This window comes from Hyla sarda, chromosome 1 (genome assembly GCF_029499605.1).
Source record: "Hyla sarda isolate aHylSar1 chromosome 1, aHylSar1.hap1, whole genome shotgun sequence".
Lineage (NCBI taxonomy): Eukaryota > Metazoa > Chordata > Amphibia > Anura > Hylidae > Hyla > Hyla sarda.
This window is the reverse complement of record NC_079189.1, coordinates 435,444,219-435,466,762: the sequence shown is the minus strand read 5'-3', so window position 1 is coordinate 435,466,762 and position 22,544 is coordinate 435,444,219. Positions and strand designations below refer to the sequence as shown.

At 45.8% G+C, this 22,544-nt stretch overlaps 1 protein-coding gene across 1 annotated transcript in view; it reads left to right on the top strand.

The window, feature by feature from the left end:
* The window catches only part of DDX51 (DEAD-box helicase 51), a 28,294-nt gene extending 20,557 nt beyond the window's left edge, over window positions 1-7,737 (top strand). Inside the window, exon 15 of the mRNA XM_056531205.1 lies at window positions 6,059-7,737. Within this exon, the coding sequence (XP_056387180.1) occupies window positions 6,059-6,085 (27 nt within the window). The 3' untranslated portion in view covers window positions 6,086-7,737. The remainder of the gene's footprint in view (window positions 1-6,058) is intronic.
* The last annotated feature ends 14,807 nt before the right edge of the window (window positions 7,738-22,544 follow it).

The following is a 22,544-nucleotide window of genomic DNA, read 5'->3' as shown; positions in this document are numbered from 1 at the left end:
GGCTTCAACACGGCCGAGAAAATCAAAGGCTGCAAATCTAGCCGTATCCGACTTTATGCTGGCACAATTAATAGATGCCAGCGTCAATGGGGTGAGTGCCGCCATACAGGGTGATTGAATTAGATGGCCTCACCCTTTATTTCTTTTTCCCCTTCTTTTTAGCCCCCTCATCCCCCGAAGACGACGAAAGGGCAGGACCACTCTTACATCTTTTTTTAGACTCCGATTGGTCCATAAGGTCCCCGTGTCCGTCCGGCCCCGGTCTAGCCCTGCCCTCTGAGGAAGGTGCCTCGACAGGACAGGGCCCAGTTCCCCCCAGAGGCTCTTTCTCCCGAGGCACCCCGCCCTCACCCTCCCCCTCCAAGGAGGGGGAGGAGATGGTATCGAGGACGAGGTACCGGTTTGACAGGTCAATCAGAGGGGGGGGCAGCCAGGCTTCCGCTTTGGACCTGGCCCGTAGTACCAGGAGCTTCAGAGGGCTCTGACCTCTTCTTTCTCCCTTTCCTTTTGCCCTTTTCTTTCTTTTTGGGCCTCACCCCACTTTCCTCATCCACACTTTCATAGTGGGAGGAATCGGAAGGGTCGGCCATATTGCTTTCCTCTCTGTGAAGTCTCCTGATCTCCTCATCCAGCACATTCTCCACCAGGGCTTCAGCAGTTACAGGGCCAGCTTCAGGAGCAGGGACTGAAGCTACCCCCGCCACCTGGGCACTCTCCAGCTCCCTACTCCTTCTACGATTTTCCTCCCGCCTTAGTTTGGCAGGGCCCTTTTTCCTCCTCACTAGCCCTGTTGCGCCCCCATCCCTGCCCGTACCCTCCCCAGCCGAGGCAACGTCACAGCTCTCCTCAGCTGGAGCGGCCGCCGCATGGGCGAAGGCGCTAGGACAACGGCTGAAAGGGTGTCCGAGGACACCACACAGGCGGCACCGGATCTGCCGACAGGATGCGGCCAGATGTCCCACCCCACCACACAAAGCGCAGACCTGCACAGTACAGGCTGCGCTAAAGTGGGTGGGGCTGCCACACCTGTGACAGACCTTAGGCTGCCCCTGGTAGAAGACCTGGATCCTATCACGTCCAAGGAAGGCGGCTGACGGAATGTGGGCAACCGTACTCCCTGAACGCTTGAGTTTGACGGAAAACGTCCAGGCCCCGGACCAGATCCCGTGCTCATCCAAGTTTTTCTTGGGCATGTCCGTCACATCCCCATACCGTCCGAGCCAGGTCATGATATCATAACAAGAAAGTGACTCGTTACGGGTCAAAACGGTCACCTTCTTGACAGCATTCTGACGGGAAATCGCCTTTACGGCGAACTCCCGCCAGCCGGGCTCGTTTTTTGCCACTTCGTAGTTCGACCAGAAGAGTTCAAGACCCTCCGGCCGAACGAAACTGATGTCAAACTCAGACGAACCATAGGGGTGAATCAGAGCAAAGATGTCATTCGCCCTGAATTCCATCTGCAGGAGGAGCTCAACCACTTTTGCGCGAGGTGGGCACGCATCCTCGCCCCTCCAAATCAGACGGACCACATTCCTACGGTTATTGTCCTGCCCGGATGTCGGGAGGGACCAGACCACCTCCCCATTCCTCTCTCGGAAAGCCCCCAAACCATGCCTCTCTATCCAGAAAGACAGGTCGACCTCACCCCTTCCCTCTACCTGGATCGACCTGTCACCCCTGCGTAGAGCCTCCAGGAGGCGCTGTTGCAAATGGCCCCCAGGGCCGGACGGAGACGAGGACCCCCCTGAACCCCCAGCAGTGACATTAGCATAGCTCCTAGGAGCAGTCACTACCGGGGGGGCAGCCGGACCAGACCCAGAACCAGAACCATCAGCATAACCACTCACACCACTACTCCCATCTTTATTTCCATCCATACCAGACCTCCCATTCATACCACAACTACTCCCACCATCCTTCACTCCACTGACACTCCTCTTATCCACAAGACTTCCACACTCATTCTCACATCCTGCACTCTTATGCTGACTAACAGATTCTGGGCTGGCTGGGACTTGTAGTGTTGCAGGTTTTATCACACTTTTCTTTTCTGGCTTAGCTGCCGGGGTCGATGCTGATAGTTCCTTCTCCTTGGCTGAAGTCACTTCCGGAGTCCGGGGCTGCATCTCCGGGCACACCCCAGCTCCTCCCACAGTGCCAGCACCTGCTTTGCCCGACTGCACGGGCTCTGTGGATGATGCCGGCGCACGGACACTCCCCCCCCCTCACGGAGGAGTGCCCCGCAGCGCCCACAGAATACACAGTACTTGGAGGACCGCCCCCCGAGCACACAGACCTACCATTCTCCTCCACCGGCACCCGGACACTCCCCCCCCTCACAGGGAAGTGCCCCGCAGTGCCGGTAATGCCCACAGCACTCGGGGAACCGCCCCCCGAGCACACGGCAGCATAGCTTACCCCGCCACTGCCCACCATGAGCCCATCCTGCCCCTCCCTACTGGCAAGATGGGTGGGCTTCATATCTATTGCGTCCGCAGCCTTTTCTGACGCCATGCTGTATCCCCTATGCTGGCTCCGTTCCACCACAGAAACAGAGTCTGGCAGTCTGGGGGACCCAGCAGCCTGAACCAGCTTTGCAGCTGGCCCAGACTGCTGGAAAGGAACAAACACGTACTGCACTGTTTCCTGGGTCTTTTGTTTCTTTGCCTTACGTTTCACCACCACATCCTCACACTGGTCGTCTCCAAAGGTAAAGTTCTGGAGGTGGGCTGGGGACTCCTGCATAACAATCGCCCTTAATAAACCCCCAGCCGCACTCTCCACATCATCCTCCTCACTATCACTTGATGGTAGTGCCACCTGTGCTGGCTCGATGTAGCTGTCTTGGGTGTCACAGGGAGTAGCTACAGGAACAGCATCCATCTCCACCACTTGTGAATTTTCCTCCACCTCCTTTACACCTTCACCACCATCCTCACTTTCTTCACCGCCACTACTCTCCCCATCATCCACCTCCTCCTTACCTGGGGATTTCATGGCGGCAAACCGGTCTCCATTCACCAGCTTCTCCTTTAAGAGACCGCTCCCCTCAAGTATCTCTGCTCTCCTCTCGTCCAGCTTTGCAATCTCACTCTTCAGAGCCGTAATCCTCTTTTTCAGCTCTGGCCTATTCTTTTTGGATGCTGTGTTCGCCAGGTTCTGAGCAACACGAAGATCCTCTCTGGCCATCCTCATCTCCTTGCCACACTGGTCATATTCCGCAAACCGTGCGGCCATGCGGGAGCAGTATATTGCGCTCGATTCCTTGGGCCCTCTCTCAGCCCACATTTCCAAGCTTTTCCTCCGTGCCTTCCTTCCACCAGATTTCTGGCTTGCACCCGTTGCCGGGGGAGCAGAGCCTGCATTACTGCAGACTCTGCCAGATCTTCTCCCCCGGGCCGGAATGGCTGTTGCTGTTTGCTCTCCACCCCCCGCCAGCCTTGAAGAACGGGAGGTGGAGGCCCTGGGCTCCATGCAGGGAGGCTCTCCCCAGGAGCCTGACACACTCCTGGGAAGGCAGATGGATCACCTGCTCTGGTCTGATCTGCTGGAAGTTTGTGGAGCTCAATAAGGGACACACCCGCACGCTGCTCACACTGAACTGTTGTGTTCACAGGAAGTGCTCTCTGCTGACACCTCTGTGTGTGTCTGGAACTGTCCAGATTAGAAGCAAATCCCCATAGAAAACCTCTCCTGCTCTGGACAGTTCCTGACACGGACAGAGGTGTCAGCAGAGAGCACTGTGGTCAGACAGAAAATAACTTCACAAATTTTTCTGTAGTATATCTGTAGTTTACGCAGCTGATAAGTACTGAAAGGTTTGATATTTTTAAATTAAAAGTAATTTACAAATCTCTTTAACTTCCTGGAGCCAGTTGATTTGAAAACATTTTTTTTCCACCAGAGTTCCCCTTTAACCCCTTAAGGACCAGGTGTTTTTGTTTTTTTGCACTTTTGTTTTTTCCTCCTTACATTTAAAAAATCACAACTCTTTCAATTTTGCACCTAAAAATCTGTATTATGGCTTAAAAAAAAACGGGGAAAAAAATCATTGTGCGACAAAATTGAAAAAAAATGCCATTTTGTAAATTTTGGGGGCTTCCGTTTCTACGTAGTACATTTTTCGTTAATAATGACACCTTTTCTTTGTACTCTAGGTCCATACGGTTAAAATGATACCCTACTTGTATAGGTTTGATTTTGTATTACTACAGAAAAAAAATAATAAATACATGTAGGAAAATGTATACGTTATTATTTATTATTTTTCCATGTTCAGGGGGCTATGAGGTACCATTTTTGCATTGATTGGTGGGGGGGCTATAACATTGCATGTACTGATCTTTACCACTGATTGATGCATCTCCATAGGAATGCATCAATCAGTGTTTTCGGTGATTGAATGCTCAAGCCTGGATCTCAGGCTTGAAGCATTCATTCGGTGATCGGACTGCAGGAAGGAAGGTAAGATACCTTCGTCCTGTAGTACAGCTGTTCGGGATGCCGCGATTATACCACGGCGATCCAGAACAGCTCCCTGAGCTAACCGGCACATTTTACTTTCACTTTTATTCGCGCAGCTCAGCTTTGAGCACGCGGCTAAAGGGTTAATAGCGCGCGGCACCGCGATCAGTGCCGCGCGCTATTAGAGGCGGGTCCCGGCTTCACTATGACTCCGGGCCCGCCGTGATATGATGCGGGGTTACCGTGTAAATAAAGTTTTTGCCTGGAATACCCCTTTAAAGGGAACATCTGGCAATACTCTAGAATCTTATCAGGAAGTCTAAGGTGGCAGTCTGCGCGGGCCTTTAAGGCGCCAAGGGGCCCATATTATGTCGTGTTGTCATGTCCTACCCCCTACCCACTGCCCATATCCCCTTTAGCGTGCAAGTGTGATGGACAAGAGAGGTGAGTTCAGCTATGTCCGGCACTACCTGTTGCTTTCAATAACGTGTGATAACCAGTTTAGCTAGCAATAAAATCTTACATACCAGGGGTTGTTCCTCTGGCAACAGTAGTTGCAGGTCTATTAAGAGCAGGGCCAGTTGGGGTGTGAGCGGTATAGGAAGGGTGGTTATGCTGCAAAGTAAGTTCCTCACTTTGTCCCAGTACCATCCGGGGACAGGCCCATAACAGGTGTAGCAATGTTCCTTTTTCTGAGCAACCCCTCCAGCATAGGTCCGCACTCGACGGAAATATGGCACGCAGTCTGAGAGGAGTGTAGTACCACCTCATTTGCAATTTCACTACAGCTCCTACCTGAGACGTAGATTTTAGGGAAGAGTGAGTGTGTCTGAAGGCCTTAGACCATTGGTCCAAGGTGAATGTGTAATTTTATTCCAATTCCCAGGCCCTCATATACCCAGTAAGCTCAAGTTCCATATGACCTGCTAAGGTTTCATAGATTGGTTTAAGACCCCTACGGTGACAAGAAAAGTATCTAAACAAAGTAGGGCAGGAAGAGGGGGCAGAAGAAAGGCGAGAGGTCAAGAAGTGTTTGGATCCGTAAGTAGAATAGCTGGTTGAGAGGTAGATGAAAGCTGGAGGCAAGAACAGGAAACGGAAGGAGAGAGCCCTGAGTATACAATTGAGAGAGAGAGAGAGGAAATGCCACTGGCTGTCCATTTAGAAATGTCTAGATCGGGGACTCCCAAGGGAAGTAGCGACAAGGGAGCGTCAAACCTACACGCCACAGACGAGAGCGCCCCAACACGTGGCCATATTCCCAACTATGCAGGCCTGCTAAGGTAAAGGGGGAAGCCCCTACAGGAACGGGCACCCTCCATCCATGGAGAAAGAGCAAACTGCGAGGGTCCGTCACCGACATGAGATGACATTCAATCTTACAAAGTTTGTTTTAGTGCAATATGATTTATATTGTCTACAAAATTTAGGGCAGAATTAAATAATTAGAAATTGGTTTACTTAAAAAGCTGAACATTTCTCCACGCTACTAAGAAACTGGGTTTTCAGGGCTAGCATTTCTGCCTCTGGTTTAAAAACTGTACATAACAAGAATAATAATAATAATTTCTTTTTTCTTTTCTATTCACAGGAAGAATGGGCTCAGAAGCGCTGCTGAATTTTGGTATAAAAACCAAAATATATTTGGTTCCATTATGAGGGACTTACAGCTACAGCTCTGTTTATCGGCTTTACATGGATTTCTGTCCTGTCCCAAGTTAATTGTGAAAACAATTGTGAGGCCGTCTATGGGATTCTTCACAAACCTGGCATGGACAGGCACTCTTCTGCCTTAATACTATACAGAAAGTTGTACACAGTGTTTATCCTATTTTCATCTACAGAATGATTGTTTATTTTATAATGTAAAAAAGAAACATTGTATTCTTAACTTGAAATGTAATTGAAGAGAAGGGTATTTTATTTTTTTTGTAAAGAACCACTTCTCCAGTAAAATATCCTGGTCCATGTCTCAAACATACAGGCATTTCATAGAACGGTTACCTTCAAAGGAGAATGTGGTTTGAGCACAGGTATCATTTAATAGGATTATAAATGTCAATTGGATGTTTCCAAGTGGTTTGATAATTTTACTCTGAGTACATTGACACAGGCTGTGTGGACAGGACAAGAAGGAATCGGTGCTGTAACATGCCCCCCGTCTCACACGGCAGGATGACTGACAAGCCAGGAGCACAGGCAATAGCTGCAGGGACATCATTTTGTTCACCCAAAAATATACACTTTTTATATACATGTAGGGTGGCATTCATCATTGTAGGTGTAAGGGAAGCATTTTTCTACACCTATTTGTGTGTGCTGGTAATGTGTAGGTGCACCAAATTTATTAAATGGTCTCATGACATTCGATAGATTTTGTGGAGGTACACATTTCCTGGAATTTCACTCTTTACATTCACCAAAAATCTAAGCTAAGTCTGGGCTGGTCTAGCCTTTTCGATGGTATTGTGCCTTTTTTTTTTTTTGCACCTTTTCACAAAAAGTCTCGGTTGATAAATGAATTACCCTCATAAGACTAACCTTAACAGCTTGTCTGTACACACTTTATATAAAAAATGAAATAAAAAAAAGTGTAAATCAAAAAGGTGCAAAATATAGCCTGAGGTGCAGCGCTGCACCAAAATAGAGACAAATCTACACAAACAGCTCTAAGGACAATGATAAATGCCTCCCATAATGTTATCATTATCTTCATTGTATAAAAACGTTTTTGTAAATGACAGATATTCATTAACCACTTAACGACCACGGATGTAAATTTACATCCTGGTTTGGTGGTACTTAGCACACCAGGATGCACATTTACGTCCTGTGTATGACCGTGAGCATCGGAGCGGTGCTCGTGGGTGGCATACTCGGCAGGTTCCGGCTGCTAGCAGGACCTGCCGGTAATGGCTGACATCCGCTTATTGTGCAGAGTGCCACCATTAACCCCTCAGATGCCTTGATCCATACAGATCACGGATCTGCGGCAGTGCGCATGTTAAAATAGATGATCGACTAGCCCGCAGCTCTGCCGTGGAGATCCGATCATCTGTAATGGCGGACGGAGGTCCCCTCACCTGCCTTCGTCCATCTCCTGGTGTCTACTGCTCTGGTCTGAGATCAAGCAGACCAGAGCAGAAGATAGCTGATAATACTGATCAGTGCTATGCCCTATGCATAGCACTGAAAAGTATAAGCAATCAAATGATTGCTATAGATAGTCCCCTATGGGGACATAAAAAGTGTAAAAAAAAAAATAAATAAGAGAATAATGTAAAAGTTTTTAAAAAAAAAGTGAAAATCCCCTCCCCAATAAAAAAGAAAATTGTCAGTTTTTCCCATTTTACCACCAAAAACCGTACTTTTTTTTAATATAAACATATTTGGTATCTCCGTGTGCGTGAATGTCCGAACTATCAAAATATAATGTTAATGATCCTGTACAGTGAACGACGTAAACGTAAATGCTGCGTTTTAGTCACATTTTATTCAATAAAAAAAATTCTATAAAAGTTTTATATATGCAAATGTGGTATGATTGAAAAGTACAGATGACGGCGCAAAAAATGAGCCCTCATACCACCCTATATACGGAAAAATGAAAAAGTTATAGGTGGTCAAAATAGGCCGATTTTAGACTACTGATTTCGTACAAAAAGTTTTTTAGTTTTTTTTTAAGCGGTGCAAAAATATAAAAGTATCTAGCCATGGGTATCATTTTAATCATATTGACCCACAGAATAAAGAACACATGTCATTTTTACAGTAAAGTGTACAGTGTGAAAACAAAACCCTCCAAAGTGCGCAAAATTGTGTGTTTTATTTAAATTTCCTCCCTAAAAAAAATATATTTTGGGTTCGCCATACATTTTATGGTAAAATGAGGGGTTTCATTACAAAGTACAATTGGTCACGTAAACAACAAGCCTTTATATTGGTCTGAACATGGAAATATAAGAGAGTTATGGATTTTAGAAGGTGAGGAGGAAAAAACGCAAAAATAAGGTTAAAATGGGCTTGGTCCTTAACCTATTGGGGACGGTGGGCGTATGGATCCGCCCTCGCGTCCCGGTACTTAAGGACGGAGGGCGTACCTGTACGCCCTCCGTATTTCCGATCACCGCCACTCGCCGGGCGGTGATCGGACTGGGATGACTGCTGGTATCTATCAGCAGGCATCCCGTGGGGGGTCCTGAGTTGCCTTCTAAAAGTTGCAAAACTACAACTCCCAGCATGCCCAGACAGCCAAAGGCTGTCTGGGCATGCTGGGGGTTGTAGTTTTGCAACATCTGGAGGGCCACAGTTTGGAGACAACTGTGTAATGGTCCTCCAGATACTGCAGAACTGCAACTTTCAGGATGCACTGACTGGGCATGCTGGGAATTGTATGTGCTAAAATAAGCTCACTCCATATTGTACCCCTTAATGGGGTTAGTTCATGAAACAAAGTTGGTAAAATCAGATGTGTACCACATACATATGTGCATTCAGAAAGTTTCCAGACCCTTTTGTTTTATCCACATTTTATGCTGCCCCCATCATTCTGCACTCAATACCTCATATTTACCAAAAGTCACTCCAATCAAGGTATAGAAACATCTGAGATGATCAAGAAAAATGGGAGGCCCCAAGAGCAAAATTTTACATGTCATAGTAAAGGGTCTGAATACTTATACATGCAATTTTGAGTTTTTCACTTTTATTAAATTAGCAAAAATTATATTCTTATTGTCATAAATGTACCTGTCCTGGCTTCAGCACTGTGTCCGTTCCCTGCGGAGCACCGCCAGGAGGGCCCTGGGGTCTTTTTGAGGGCAGTGCAAAGATGTGTGTCATAATACTAATAGCTCAGTGCTGAGACTTTCACCCTTTGACATGGCACTGCTGCCATACCCATAATTGAGTGTCATGTTAGGAGGTAGGGAACCTTCACCAGTGTTCCTTGTATTATCCAACGGTCCCAGAATCCTGACCGTTCGCCTGTTCTCTGCATATTGTCTTCTGACTTTATACTGCACTACCCTGCCTGTCTGACTATCCTGTTGCTCTTGCACTTAGCCCAGCGTAGGGACAGTTGCCCAGTTGGGGGCCACCGTTCAGGGCACATTATTCAAGTAGGTGGGGATAGTGGATGGGGTGAGCATTAATGTGCACTGTTCCCTACCTCCTGACATGACACTGATTAGGCTAGGATTCCACTGAGGTTTTTACCTACCAGCAAAAATGCCAGAAAAACAGCCACAGCTTTTTCCTGTGTTGGCAGTTTTTCTGGTGTTGGATGCTGAGCGCCCGGTCCACAGAGTGTAAGGAGATTAGGAGGGATGTATAGCATCACTACTCACCTCCCCGGGCCATATAGTATACAGTGGGGCATAGTGTACCCGTGTATACTATACAGGAGCCGGGAATCCTGTCACTATACTGACAGGACTCCCGGCTCCTATAGCCCCTTTGGGTGGTATACAGGATATACAGCTATCTATAGATAGCTGTATATAGAGTATACAGAAGACTAGGTCCACTTACCTCCCTCGCTCCCTGTCCATGCTGGGTCCATGTAGCTCCACCCCCTAGTGATGACATCATTAGGGGTGGAGCTACAGATGGGAGCCAGGCTGGTAAGTGTGTAAGGCTCTGTTCACATTGTACATCTTTCCAATGTGTTGTTTTTGTTTTTTTTCAAGTTTAATTTCCAGGCCGTCTTATTGACGGAATCCATTACTAAGCCAGGGCTTAGCGTTAGCCCCAACCCCCAATTTTTACCCCGGTACCCACCGTTGCAGGAGTGCCGGGAAGAGCCAGTATTAACAGCCCCTGAGCGTCAAATATGTCTTATTTAGGCTGGGGAGGGCCAGTAACAATGGTCCTCACCCGGTAACATCAGGCTGCTGCTGTTTGGTTGGTATCTGGATGAGAATAAAAATACGGTAAACCCTCTGCTTTTTTTATTTATTTTTTATTTATGAAAAAAATGCATAGGGTTCCCCGTATTTTTATTCTCAGCCAGATACCAACCAAACAGCAACAGCCTGACATTACCAGGGTGGGTCGAGAACCATTGTTATTGGCCCTCCCCAGCCTAAATAATGCCAGCCTGTTACCGCCTAGGCCCAGGAGCGCCATTTTTGATGCTCCGGGCCTGCTAGTACCGCTTCTACCTAGCACCCCTGTGGTGGTGGGTACAGGGGTAATAGTTGGGAATTAGCACTAGCTGTTTTTGGGGCTAGCGCTAAGCATCGGCTTAGTAATGGATTCCGTCAATAAGACGGCTTCTACTAATAAGCCTGAAAATTCAACCAAAAAAAACACGACATTGGAAAAATTATTTTATTTAAAAAAACACTCCCCCCACAGCCCTCGTTAGCCATTTTATTAAAAGGGGAAAAAAATCCAGTTCATCTGCAGTATACCGAGATCTGAAACGAGAAGAAAAAAAAACAAAAAATTGGTTAGGACATTTTTTGGCGCTCTCTGCTGGGGAGAGCGCCCATGTTGCAATGTCTTCCCCTTTGGCTGTCTGGGCATGCTGGGAGTTGTAGTTTAGCAACAGCTGGAGTCTACCTGTCTGAGAGGACACTGGCAGAAGGGTCTGTTCACATTATGTAAAACGTACAATGTGAACAGAGCCTCGCACCCTTACCAGCCTGGCTCCCATCTGTAGCTCCGCCCCTAATGACATCACTAGGGGCAGAGCCAGCCAGGACTGGAGGGAGGTAAGGGGACTTCTTAGTCTTCTGTATACCCTATATACAGCTATCTATAGATAGCTGTATATAGTGTATACCGCCCAAAGTGTTAACCTACACTGTGACGCATTGCGCACAGCTCAGCAAAGGGCTAAGTGAGCCAGCAATGTGTATACTGTATACACATTGCAGGCTCACTGTAAGTTCTTGCTGGGCAGTAGATATATGACGTATATCTACTGCTCAGCATCAGCTGTTCTCCCATCTCAGTACCTGTGAGCACAGCTGAGTCCCGAAATTCACATCAGGACAATAGCAACAGGTGTCAAGAGTGAAACTTGCTGCGATCTGTCTATTAATGCAGGTACTACAGCTCCCAGCGTGGAGCAGTGTGCTCCATGTTGGGAGTAGTAGTACCTGCAGTTGAGGACATCACAGCGGGTGTCACACCTGACACCCACTGCGATCCTCTGTTATAAGCTATAGAAGCGGGTGGCAGCCGCACTTGTCTGATCCCCTGCCCACACTATACTCTGCTGTGATGTGAGGTTATCTTTACATCACAGATTTGTATATGCCGCTGAGAGTTGTGAGTGGCCAACACTATCTGGCCAATCACAGCTCTCAGCGGGAAATATGAATCTGTGAAGTGAAGAGAACTTTACATCACCGCGGAGTATAGTGCCAGTGTGGTGGAAAAAAAACTGTTCCCTGTAGAGAAATGTGTCCAAGCACCAGACAAGTGCTGCTTATGCCAGAGGATCGCAGCGGATGTCAGAAGTGACACCCGCTGCGATCTGTCTATTACTACAGGTACTACTACCCCCATCATGAAACATTCTGTTCCATGCTGGGAGTAGTAGTGCTACCTAAAAAAATCTGAAGAAAAAAAAAAGTTAAAAAAGCACACATTTTATTAAAACACATAATTAAAATACTTTACTAATAAAAAGTTTTACAAAATTAAAGGACATCTGCAGCGGTACAAACACTTATCCCCTATCCTCAAGATCCTGTGGATAGGGGATAAGTGTAATTCCGCTACAGTTGTCCTTTAATTATAAAAAATATAAATTATTGTTATCATTAAATGGCCCCTTTCTAAATTTTTTGTATTGCTGGCTAGATTTTTACTTCCCAACCAAATAAATTGATCCCTGTTTAAAAATGTATAAAAATGCTGATCTAAAAAATATAAATTTTATTAAATACAATTTTTTCCATCACTACTGTATCTTTAAAAAAAAAATTTTTTAATGGTGCCCTACGAATTTTTACAAAAAACGGTATCTCCATCACTTTCTTGGATTGCTAAAGTCCAAAAAAAAAAAGAATAACAAAAGCCAAAGTTAAAGCCCACATGGCGTTTTTCTTGCCGTTTTTTCACTCCCATAGACTTCTATGGGAGAAAAACACCAAGATTTTCCTGGAAAAAAAAAAACGCCATACTCTGAATTTGAGGACGTTTTTGAAAACCAGCCTCTGAGCCCAAAAGAGCTGAAAAACGCCCAAAGGATTAACCCCTTAAGGACCAGGCCAATTTTCACTGTAGGACCAGAGCGTTTTTTGCACATCTGACCACTGTCACTTTAAGAATTAATATCTCTAAAATGCTTTTACCGAATATTCTGATTCTGAGAGAGTTTTTTCGTGACATATTCTACTTTATTTTGGTGGTAAATTTTCGTCGTTACTTGCATCCTTTTTTGGTTAAAAATCCCAAAATGTCATGAAAATTTAGCATTTTTCTAACTTTGAAGCTCTCTACTTGTAAGGAAAATTGATATTCCAAATAAATGTTATTTTTATTCACAAATACAATATGTCTATTTTATGTTGGCATCATAAAATGGACATATTTTTACTTTTTGAAAAAATTAGAGGGCTTCAAAGTAGAGCAGAAATTTTCAAAAATGTCATGAAAATTGCAAAATCTGAAGGGACAGATGTTACAGAACTACAACTCCCAGCATGCCTGGGCAGTCTAGGCATGCTGAGAGTTAAAGTTTGGCAACATCTGGAGGGCTACAGTTTGGGCACCACTGTAACAGTGGTCCCCAAACTGTGACCCTCCAGATGTTGCAAAACTACAACTCCCAGCATGCCCAGACAGCCTTTGGCTGTCTGGGCATGCTGGGAGTTGCAGTTTGGCCTTCCTAGTGGTTGGCACAGTAAAGATCACATTACTTTCACTTTCATCCCCCCCTCGTCGCTTCCCTACCTGAGCCAGGATCCAGCAGTCTGCAGCGACGATCAGCTGTTCCCAGGCATCTTCTCATGCAGGTACCGACCTCCATCTTCTCCCCATGTTCCCCGCGACATCCAGGGGTGGGCAGAACGGGGGGGTCCTGCTCTGCCATTGGTAAGAATCAGTTCTGACCAATGGCAGGGGATAGAAGGAGATCGCAGCACTGCGACCTCACTCCTACCCTGCAAGATGATCTGGGCTGTCACTGACAGGTCAGATCATCACTATTTTCCGGGCTGATCGGGTCACCAGAGACCCGATCAGCCCGGAATAGCAGAAAATCGCAGGTCTGAATTGACATGCGATTATCTGCGATCGCCGACATGGGGGGGGGGGTGTCTCAGGACCCCCCTCGGCGTTTGCCTCGGACGCCTGCTGAATGATTTCAGCAGGTGTCCGGTTTCGCAACCCGCCCGCGGAAATTCCCACGGACGTATGAGTACTTGCAGCAAACATCTGGCCGCTGCGTGAAAAACCTTTTGCATGAAAAACCTGGAATTCTAGCCTTATGGGGTATTGATTGAAGAATGATGGGGAAAAATCTTTATTTTTTATTTTATTTTAGCTCAAAGTCACAACATAACAAAATGTGAAAAAGAGTCCAAACATTTTCTGGGTGCATTGTATAGGTTGCTAAGCTTGGTAATGTTTTCCACTAATACCCAGGGATTGGCAGTAACCAATAATAGATTGTTTGTGCCAAAAAGGTCTAAAAGAAACTTTGTAATAAAGAATGACTTAACTGGCCTTTTTAGGCTTTGTTTGAGACATAAAATTGCACTTTTTTTTACATCCCCAAAAACTGTGCATGATCATGGCCTTAAATTGGTTATGCAGTGTTAATTCAGAATTTGCTTAGAGGCATCAAATACCTTTTAATCTACCCATCATCCATGCCGCTGACACCCTCTATCAGCAGCTGTGATCGGAGATAATGTCACGCACTGCTGAGACATAGAAGCCTCTGTGCCTGTTTATCATGCCTGCAAAGCACAGGCAGAGAGTCTTGACTAGCTGCGGCCTTGTCTCCAATCCTAATCTTAATTCGCTACAATATTTTTCCACGGTATTTACTAAGATTTCCCTACATTTTGCACTCTTTATACACATGCTCTGATCTGTCAGGTTTTTCTCAGCTCAAATCCACCACATTTTCTGTGAAAACCTTAGTAAATATGTTTGGGTTTTTGTGAAAATGTCGGGGGCACGCCCCATTTTCCCGACGGACACACCCATTTTTGGGGTTTCTTCAAAAGATGTTGGGTTTACAGTAAATCAGGGCCAGTATGTTGCTGCCGAACTGTTGTTACATTTTTCAGCATGGTGAGAAATAAAGCTCTATGTAGTTTTCATTTTTTAAAACAAAAACTTGTGGTCCTGCAGTATTTTTTACTTTTTGGGTTTACTGGGGCGTAGAAGGTCAATACCTATGGGCCCATGCACACTATGAAATCAGAGACGTGTAACCGGTGGAATCGGCACTAATATCCATGTGGACATTAAGCTCTATCTCCATTGATGGCAATGCATTTCCGGACAGAATTCCACCTAATAACTTTACATGGTCATTGTTCCAAAGTGTGCACAGAGCAAAAAAATCCTATTGAAAACAGTGGAAGGCTGCAGCAAGTGGAATTCCAAGCAGAATTTCCATAGTGTGCATGGGTCTGAACACTGAGGGGGAGATTTATCAAAACCTGTGCAAAGGAAAAGTTGCCCATAGCAACCAATCAGATTTTTCTTTTATTTGCAGAGGTCTTGTTAAAGGAAAACTGTCAGCCTGTTCACCCACACTAAACGCGATACACTTTATAGTGTAATGGTTAAGGAAGAAGCAGTCATCGGCAACAACCTGCCTGTATCCAAGGTGTGTATGGGCAGTCTGCTGACTTCTGGGGGGTGAGTAAATCTTGGGTCGGTGTTGGTGGTGCTCAATCTCAAATAGGTGTAAGCAGTTCAACCATAACAGAAAAAGAAAGCGAGAGGCCACTCACCATGTCCGTGTTCCCAGGTATATCTTTCTTTTCAGTGCTTTAAAATAGCCGGTGAGGCAAGGTCAGATTCCTGGATGACTGTTGTTGCAACGCCATCCAGGCTTTTGACCTTTCCTCACCGGCTATTTTAAAGCACTGAAAAGAAAGAAAAGAAAGATATACCTGGGAAAACGGACATGGTGAGTGGCCTCTGGCTTTCTTTTTCTGTTACACTTTATAGTGTAGGTGAACAGAATTCCATAGAGGGGTCACTTACTTAAATTGCTTCAGTAGGTCCTGAGATATCAGCTTATGAAGTTCCCAAGCTGTATTTGGCTAAGTTTCTACTTGTTTTTTTTTTTTTTTTTTATGGCCCATAAAAATGCCAGAAAAAAACACGAGAAAAAACACCACAGCATTTGTCTTTGTTTGGCATTTTTTTTCTTGTGTTTTTTCAAGCGTTTTTTGCCTTTGAGTGGAAATTGCATTTTCGGCCCCTTTGATGTTTTTTCCAAATTTGTTGGGTGCAAAAAAAAAGGATGCAGTAGTGATGGAAAAAATTGCATCTAACGAAATTTTTCTTTTTTAGAACTAAATTTTTATAAATTTTTAAAACAGGGTTCCCTGTCGTCTGCTCAGCAGAACAATGAAGGGGTGAATCTCCGACCCTGTGAGCTGCAGGACCTAGGAATTTTTAATAGTAAACTCAAAACACATGCCCCACAGGGCATAAAACACCCCCCAGAGCGAGGTACTGTGAGTTTTTTTCTATCCTGTGAAGCAGGACCTGGGTGCTAGAGGGTCTACCTTTTTTCCCTGTTACCCTCCGTTTCTTTACTTTATACCTGCAGTTGGACTTGCTCTGACAGTGCTCCCGGAGTGTGCAAGTCCTGGTGTTCCCCTGGGGGTTGCTGCATCCGCGTGCATACTACGGGCGTTCGCATGGTGGCGGCGTTTGCTGCGTGATCTCTGCGAGCCGTGCTGTTTCTTACAGCTGCTGTGTATAGCGTGCGCGTTTCTCTCTCTGACTTCCCTGCTTGGGGGCGGGGCTTGTGATCATGTGATCGCATCTGTTCAAACTTCTCTTTATATGAATATTTTTATATATTCTTTCTTACCATTGTGTCTTTTATTAATGCAGTATGTTAGTCATACTTTTTGTTCTCTGTTTAATGTTCTTTTCTGGAAATTTGCTCTAACTTCCTGGGGGTGGGATTAAACCTCCTATTTAAGGCAGGCTTTTCATTCGTTCTGTCTCTTTTGAGCCTTGCTGTACCTTTGCTGTGCATTGCTTTGCCTTTGCTTTGCTTTTTAGCCTGTGCCTTTCTGCCTCACGGTGTGTAAGATGGTTCTAATCTACGTGATCCTATGGATCGTTGGATTGAGGTGGCTTTTAAGCGAACCTATATTGCTGGCTCTAGTCAGAGCTCTGCAGCCATTGCTTCCAGTAACGTGGCCTTGTGCCTGAGAAAGTGGCTGAATAACTTACAAGACGATATCAGTTCAGGAGTTGCTAGAGAAGATATTCTGTCTTCCTTTGGGAAGATCAATTTGGCGGTGGATTTTTTATGTGACGCCTCTTCACTGCAGCTAAAATTTGGTGCTAAAACCATGGCCCTTTCTACAGCGGGCAGAAGGGCACTTTGGCTGCGACCCTGGCCGGTTGACAGGTCTTCTAAATTTCAGCTTTGTAACATTAAGTATTTACCTGGCAAGCTTTTCGGGCCTTAACTGGACTCTATTATGGAAGAGCTTTCTGATAGGAAAGGTAAATCCTTAACTTTAACTCAGTCCTCCTCTAGAAGGTATACTCAGAGGAACTCTCCTCCAAGTAGGAGAAATAGACAGAACTGCTACTCAAGTCGTGGCAGGGGGTCTAGGACCTCCAAAAGAGGGAATCAAGCTAAAGGTGCTTCTGAACAGAAGAAGCAGAACTTTTGACGTGGTTGATACTCCAGTTACAGGAACCAAAGCAGGTTTTGTTAGAAAGCTTGATTCTAGAGCTAATTTCTTTGGCCGTGCTGGAGCCTGTTCCCCCACCAGAAGAAGGCAAAGGAGTATATTCTCCGGTTTTCCTTGTACCCAAGCCTTCAGGGAAGGGAAACATCGCCTTATAATCGACTTAAGGTATTTGAACGGGCAAAAAAAGAAAGTTCAAGATGGAAACCATAAGATCCATCAAGCCTCTACTATCCAAGGGAGAGTTTATGGCATCTCTAGATCTGAAAGATTCATACTTTCACATCCCTATTCATCCAGAACATCGGAAATTTCAGAGTAATGCAGTGAGAATCCGAGGGATTCTCTTTCATCTTCAGTTCAAAGTTCTTCCATTCGGGATCACATCAGCTCCCTTTGTGTTCACCAAAGTGGTATCCTCCATGATGGCGGTTCTCAGATTGTCAGGGATAAGAGTTATCCCATATCTGGACGACTGGCTGTTAATAGCCAGCTCAGAGTCGATACTTCTGGATCATGTCAGACTAACTCTAGACTTACTCCAGAGCTTGGGTTGGTTGGTCAACTTGGAGAAATCAGATTTGACCCCAACAACAACCAAAGAATTTCTAGGCTTCATCATCAATTCAACAGAGATGAAGCTGTACCTCTTTGCGGCCAGGAAGAATCGTATCCTAAGAGGATACTGCTTCCTCAGAACACCTCGCAAATTCTCTCTCAGAACCCTGATGAGTTTCCTGGGTCTTCTGTCCTCTGCAGCAGAAGCTGTACCTTGGGCCCTGTGGCATCTGAGGCCCCATCAGTCGGAAATCTTGCATCTCTGGAACCTGTCTCTTTCGGAATTGGACTCTCTCCACATTCTCTCATCCAACACCAAACAGGCTCTCCATTGGTGGGCCGAAATACGAGATGGGATGCCTCTAATCGATCCAACCTGGACAATTGTTACTACAGATGCCTCCGGCTCAGGTTGGGGCGCCCACATGTTGGATGCCACGATTTCCGGGGACTGGAGTCTGGAGGAACTGGCTCTTTCTTCCAACACCAAAGAGTTGAGAGCCATATTTTATGCTCTGAAGCATTTCGAACCTCTCCTGTTGAGGAAGGCAGTCCGGATCAAGTCGGACAACATGGCCTCAGTGTTCTATATCAACAAACAGGGTGGTATCAGATCCAGTTCAATTCTTCAGGAAGTGGGAAGGATCTTCAACTGGGCGGAATCCAGGATAAAGAAGTTATCTGCTGTCCACATTAGAGGGGTTCAGAACACGTTAGCGGATTGCCTGAGCAGACAGCTAACAGTTCCGGGGGAGTGGTCTCTATTTTTCAGCAGTTTTGTCACCGCTGGCGACTTCCAGAGATCGACTTGATGGCGACCAAATACAACACCAAACTAATTCACTTTTTCTCCCTTTACTCCGAAGATCCGCCGTGGGCGGTGGATGCAATGTCTCTCCCTTGGAACTTCAATCTAGCCTACATCTTTCTGCTGACTTCAATGATACCGAGGGTATTAAAGGGGTACTCCGGCGCTTAGACATCTTATCCCCTATCCAAAGGATAGGGGATAAGATGCCTGATCGAGGGGGTCCCGCTGCTGGGGACCCCCGTGATCTTGCACGCAGCACCCCAGTTAAAATCAGTCCCCGGAGCATGTTCGCTCCAGGTCTGATTACCGGTACCCACGGGGCAGGCGGCGTGTGATGTCACGTCTCCGCCCCCGTGTGATGTCACTCTCCGCCCCTCAATGCAAAATCTTTGGGAAGGGGGTGTGACGCCCCCTCCCATAGGCTTACATTGTGGGGCGGAGCGTGACGTCACACGGGGGTGGAGCGTGACATCACACGGGGGCGGAGGTGTGACGTCACACGCCGCCTGCCCCGTGGTCGCCGGTAATCAGACCCGGAGCGAACATGCCCCGGGGACTGATTTTAACTGGGGTGCTTCGTGCAAGATCACAGGGGTCCCCAGTGGCAGGACCCCCGCGATCAGGTATCTTATCCCCTATCATTTGGATAGGGGATAAGATGTCTAAGCGCCGGAGGATCAGGCCTCTGTGATAGCGGTAATTCCGTTTTGGCCCAAGAGATCCTGGTTCTCTCAGCTCATGATGATGAGCAAAGGTGTGTTCTGGAAACTCCCTCTGAGGCAGAACCTGCTGTCCCAGGGAACTCAGCTCTGCCACAACTTGGCGTCTCTCAACCTGACGGCTTGGAGGTTGATAGGTCCATACTAAAAGCAAAGGGCTTCTCAGACCGCATATTGGATACACTATTTCGCTCTAGGAGTGAAGCTACCAAAAAATCATATGCCAGAGTCAAAAATATCTTCCTCAGTTGGTGTGCTGCTAAGCAGATTGATGCTATTTTTCCTACAACTGCACAAATTTTACAATTTTTTCAGGATGGCTTTGACAAAGGACTATTTCCCAATACTCTTAAAGTACAGATTTCTGCAATGTCTTCCTTTCTAGGACAAAGGCAGTTCCAGATTCTTGAAGTCAAGAATTTTGTTAAAGCCATCACTAGGCTACATCCTAAGATTATCAGGTCTGTTTCTCCGTGGGATCTAAGCCTGGTCCTCAAACATCTTTGTTTTCCCCCTTTGAGCCTCTACAGGAAGTGGACTTAAAATATCTTTCTATGAAAGTGTCTTTTCTTTTGGCGATTACAACAGCAAAAAGAGTTGGGGAGCTCCAAGCTTTAGCTTCAAGTGAGCCTTATACTATTTTCTCATCGGATAAAGTATTGTTGAGATACTTACCTAATTTTTCTCCTAAGGTCCCTTCCTTTGCTAACCGTAATTAGTTAGATATTTATTTTAAATAAATAAAACAAAATCAAACCTATATAAGGCCCCTTTCAAACTGCCGCAAATGTCCGTCAGCCACTTTCTTGTGTGTGCCTTAAGAAAATTTATGGGAAACAACGGGTCCCGACAGATGCCATTAACTATTATGGGGTCTGCAGGGCGCCGTTCTTTTTTGACAGGAGTAACGGGAGGAAAATACATTGCATGATGTATTTTTCCTCCTGCTATACTCCCCAGGTTCCCCCACAGATGTCACACTCTTGTGTCACAACGGCAGTGTGAAATAAGCCTAAGTTTGATATCATTTCAACTGTATGGACCTACAGAATACATAGAATGCATCATTTTTACCGAAAAGTGCACTGTGCAGAAATGGAAGGTCCTAAAAGTTACAACATGGTGTTTTTTTTCCATTTTTGTCCCACAAATAATTTTTTTAGTTTCGTCATAGATCTTGTGGATATTATTGATTGATTATTGATCTTTGTGGATGTTGAAATTATTGATGTCATAACAAAGTAAAATTTGTGGTGCAAAAAACAAGGCCTTATATCAGGGGTGGGCAATTATTTTTCCCATGGGGCCACATGAGAAACTAAAAATATTGTGGAGGGCCGGGTAGTTTTCCCCCCAGATTAGGCAGCATAGTTGTCCCCCAGATTAGGAGCATAGTTGTCCCCCAGATTAGGATCATAGTTGTTCCCCAGATTAGGAGCATAGTTGTCCCCAACACAGACACATATATACACAGACACATATAATCACACACAGACACATATATACACAGACACTCACCCGCCCTGCGCAGCAGAGGGAGACAGGATATACGGCCTCTCCTCCTCTCCCCTCCCTGCTCTGCCTATGGAGGGTTTTAAGACTGCACGGCAGAGAGAAGGCGGGGGAGGGGGAGAGAGGAGACAGGAGGTCACGCCCCCTCCCCAGCACTGTACAATCTCTTCCTGTCATCGCACCGAGCTCTCCCTGTCACAGACTGGTGGTGACTCAGACCTGGGCATTGTACGGCCGACAGTCCGCGCGGGCCGGTCAGAGCCAATCAAAGGGCCGTATGTGGCCCGCGGGCCGTACAATGCCCAGGTCTGCCTTATATGGAAGGTGGAAAATTTAAAGCGTTATGATTTTAAGAAGGTGAGGAGAAAAAAAACGTAATTTCAAAAATAAAAAACCCTGCGTCCTAAAGGGGTTAAAAAATATACATATATATCTGTATATCAAATTTTTTACAGAGGAGAGGGGGTTACAGAGTGGTGGTCTGAAGTCATTTATTGGTTTTTGCTTATGTGTGGTAAAAAAAAAAAATGGTATTCAAAAGTGATTTATAGTTTTTTTGCTTATGTAAGCCAAATTTATCAACCCCCTGTGATAGTATAATAAATATGTCATACATAAGCAAATCCAAAAGCAAGAAAAAAATGCCTACAGAACTTGCTTACCAAAGCAACAATGATAAATGTCCCCGATAGTCTTCAACTCCATATTTTAGTGATGTGGAGTCACCAGTCACGTGAGCGCAGCGCTCTCTCGGCAGAGCCCGTGCGCCGGAATATTTAATCATGTGAGAGCAGGGGAAAATTTTCTGGTGCATGCGCTCTGCAGAGAGAGCGCTGCGCTCATGTGACTGGTGACTCCACGTCACTAGGACATGGAGTTGAGTACTATGATTATTCAAATAGCGGGGGCGGGAATAAGAGGTGACAGAGGGAGACAGAAGCGGCCAGCCGGGGGCCCCGCCTGCACTGCGCAGTTCCCTGAATACTTCATGGGAACTTCAGAAGCTGATATCTCAGGACCTACTGAAGAAATTTAAGTGACCCCTCTATGGAATCCAGTTCACCCACACTATAACCCAGTCTATTGGGTTTAGCGTGGGTGAATTGGCTGACCGTTTTCCTTTAAAAATGAAAGAAGCGATCTGATTGGTTGTTATGGGCAACTGGGCAACTTTTCCTCTGGACAGGTTTTAATAGATCTCCCCCTGTGTGCACAGGATTGGATCCTTATTGGACTTCTATGCAGGTGGTGCTGTTTTTCCTCATGTTGGACTGTTCATAGGAATGTATATAGTATGCTCCTTTTTTTTCTGGAGATTCTGCATGGAAAATATGAGGATAAGTCTAAATGAATGACAACAGTACTAATTATTCTGTGTATCTGTAACATTGCAAATTTGCAGCAGAAATCTGAGACTTAGATTTTAGATATGTGTAAACATACCCTTGTTATCTACGCTTGTCAGTCTGCAGAAAGTGGTCAGGCTGTTAGTTGCAGCAGTATTATGCCTGTGTGAAACCGACCTAAGAGTATGTTCATACGGCGGAATGTCCGCAGGAAAATTCTGCACGTGCATTTTGCAGCACTGATTTCAATGGGATTCTG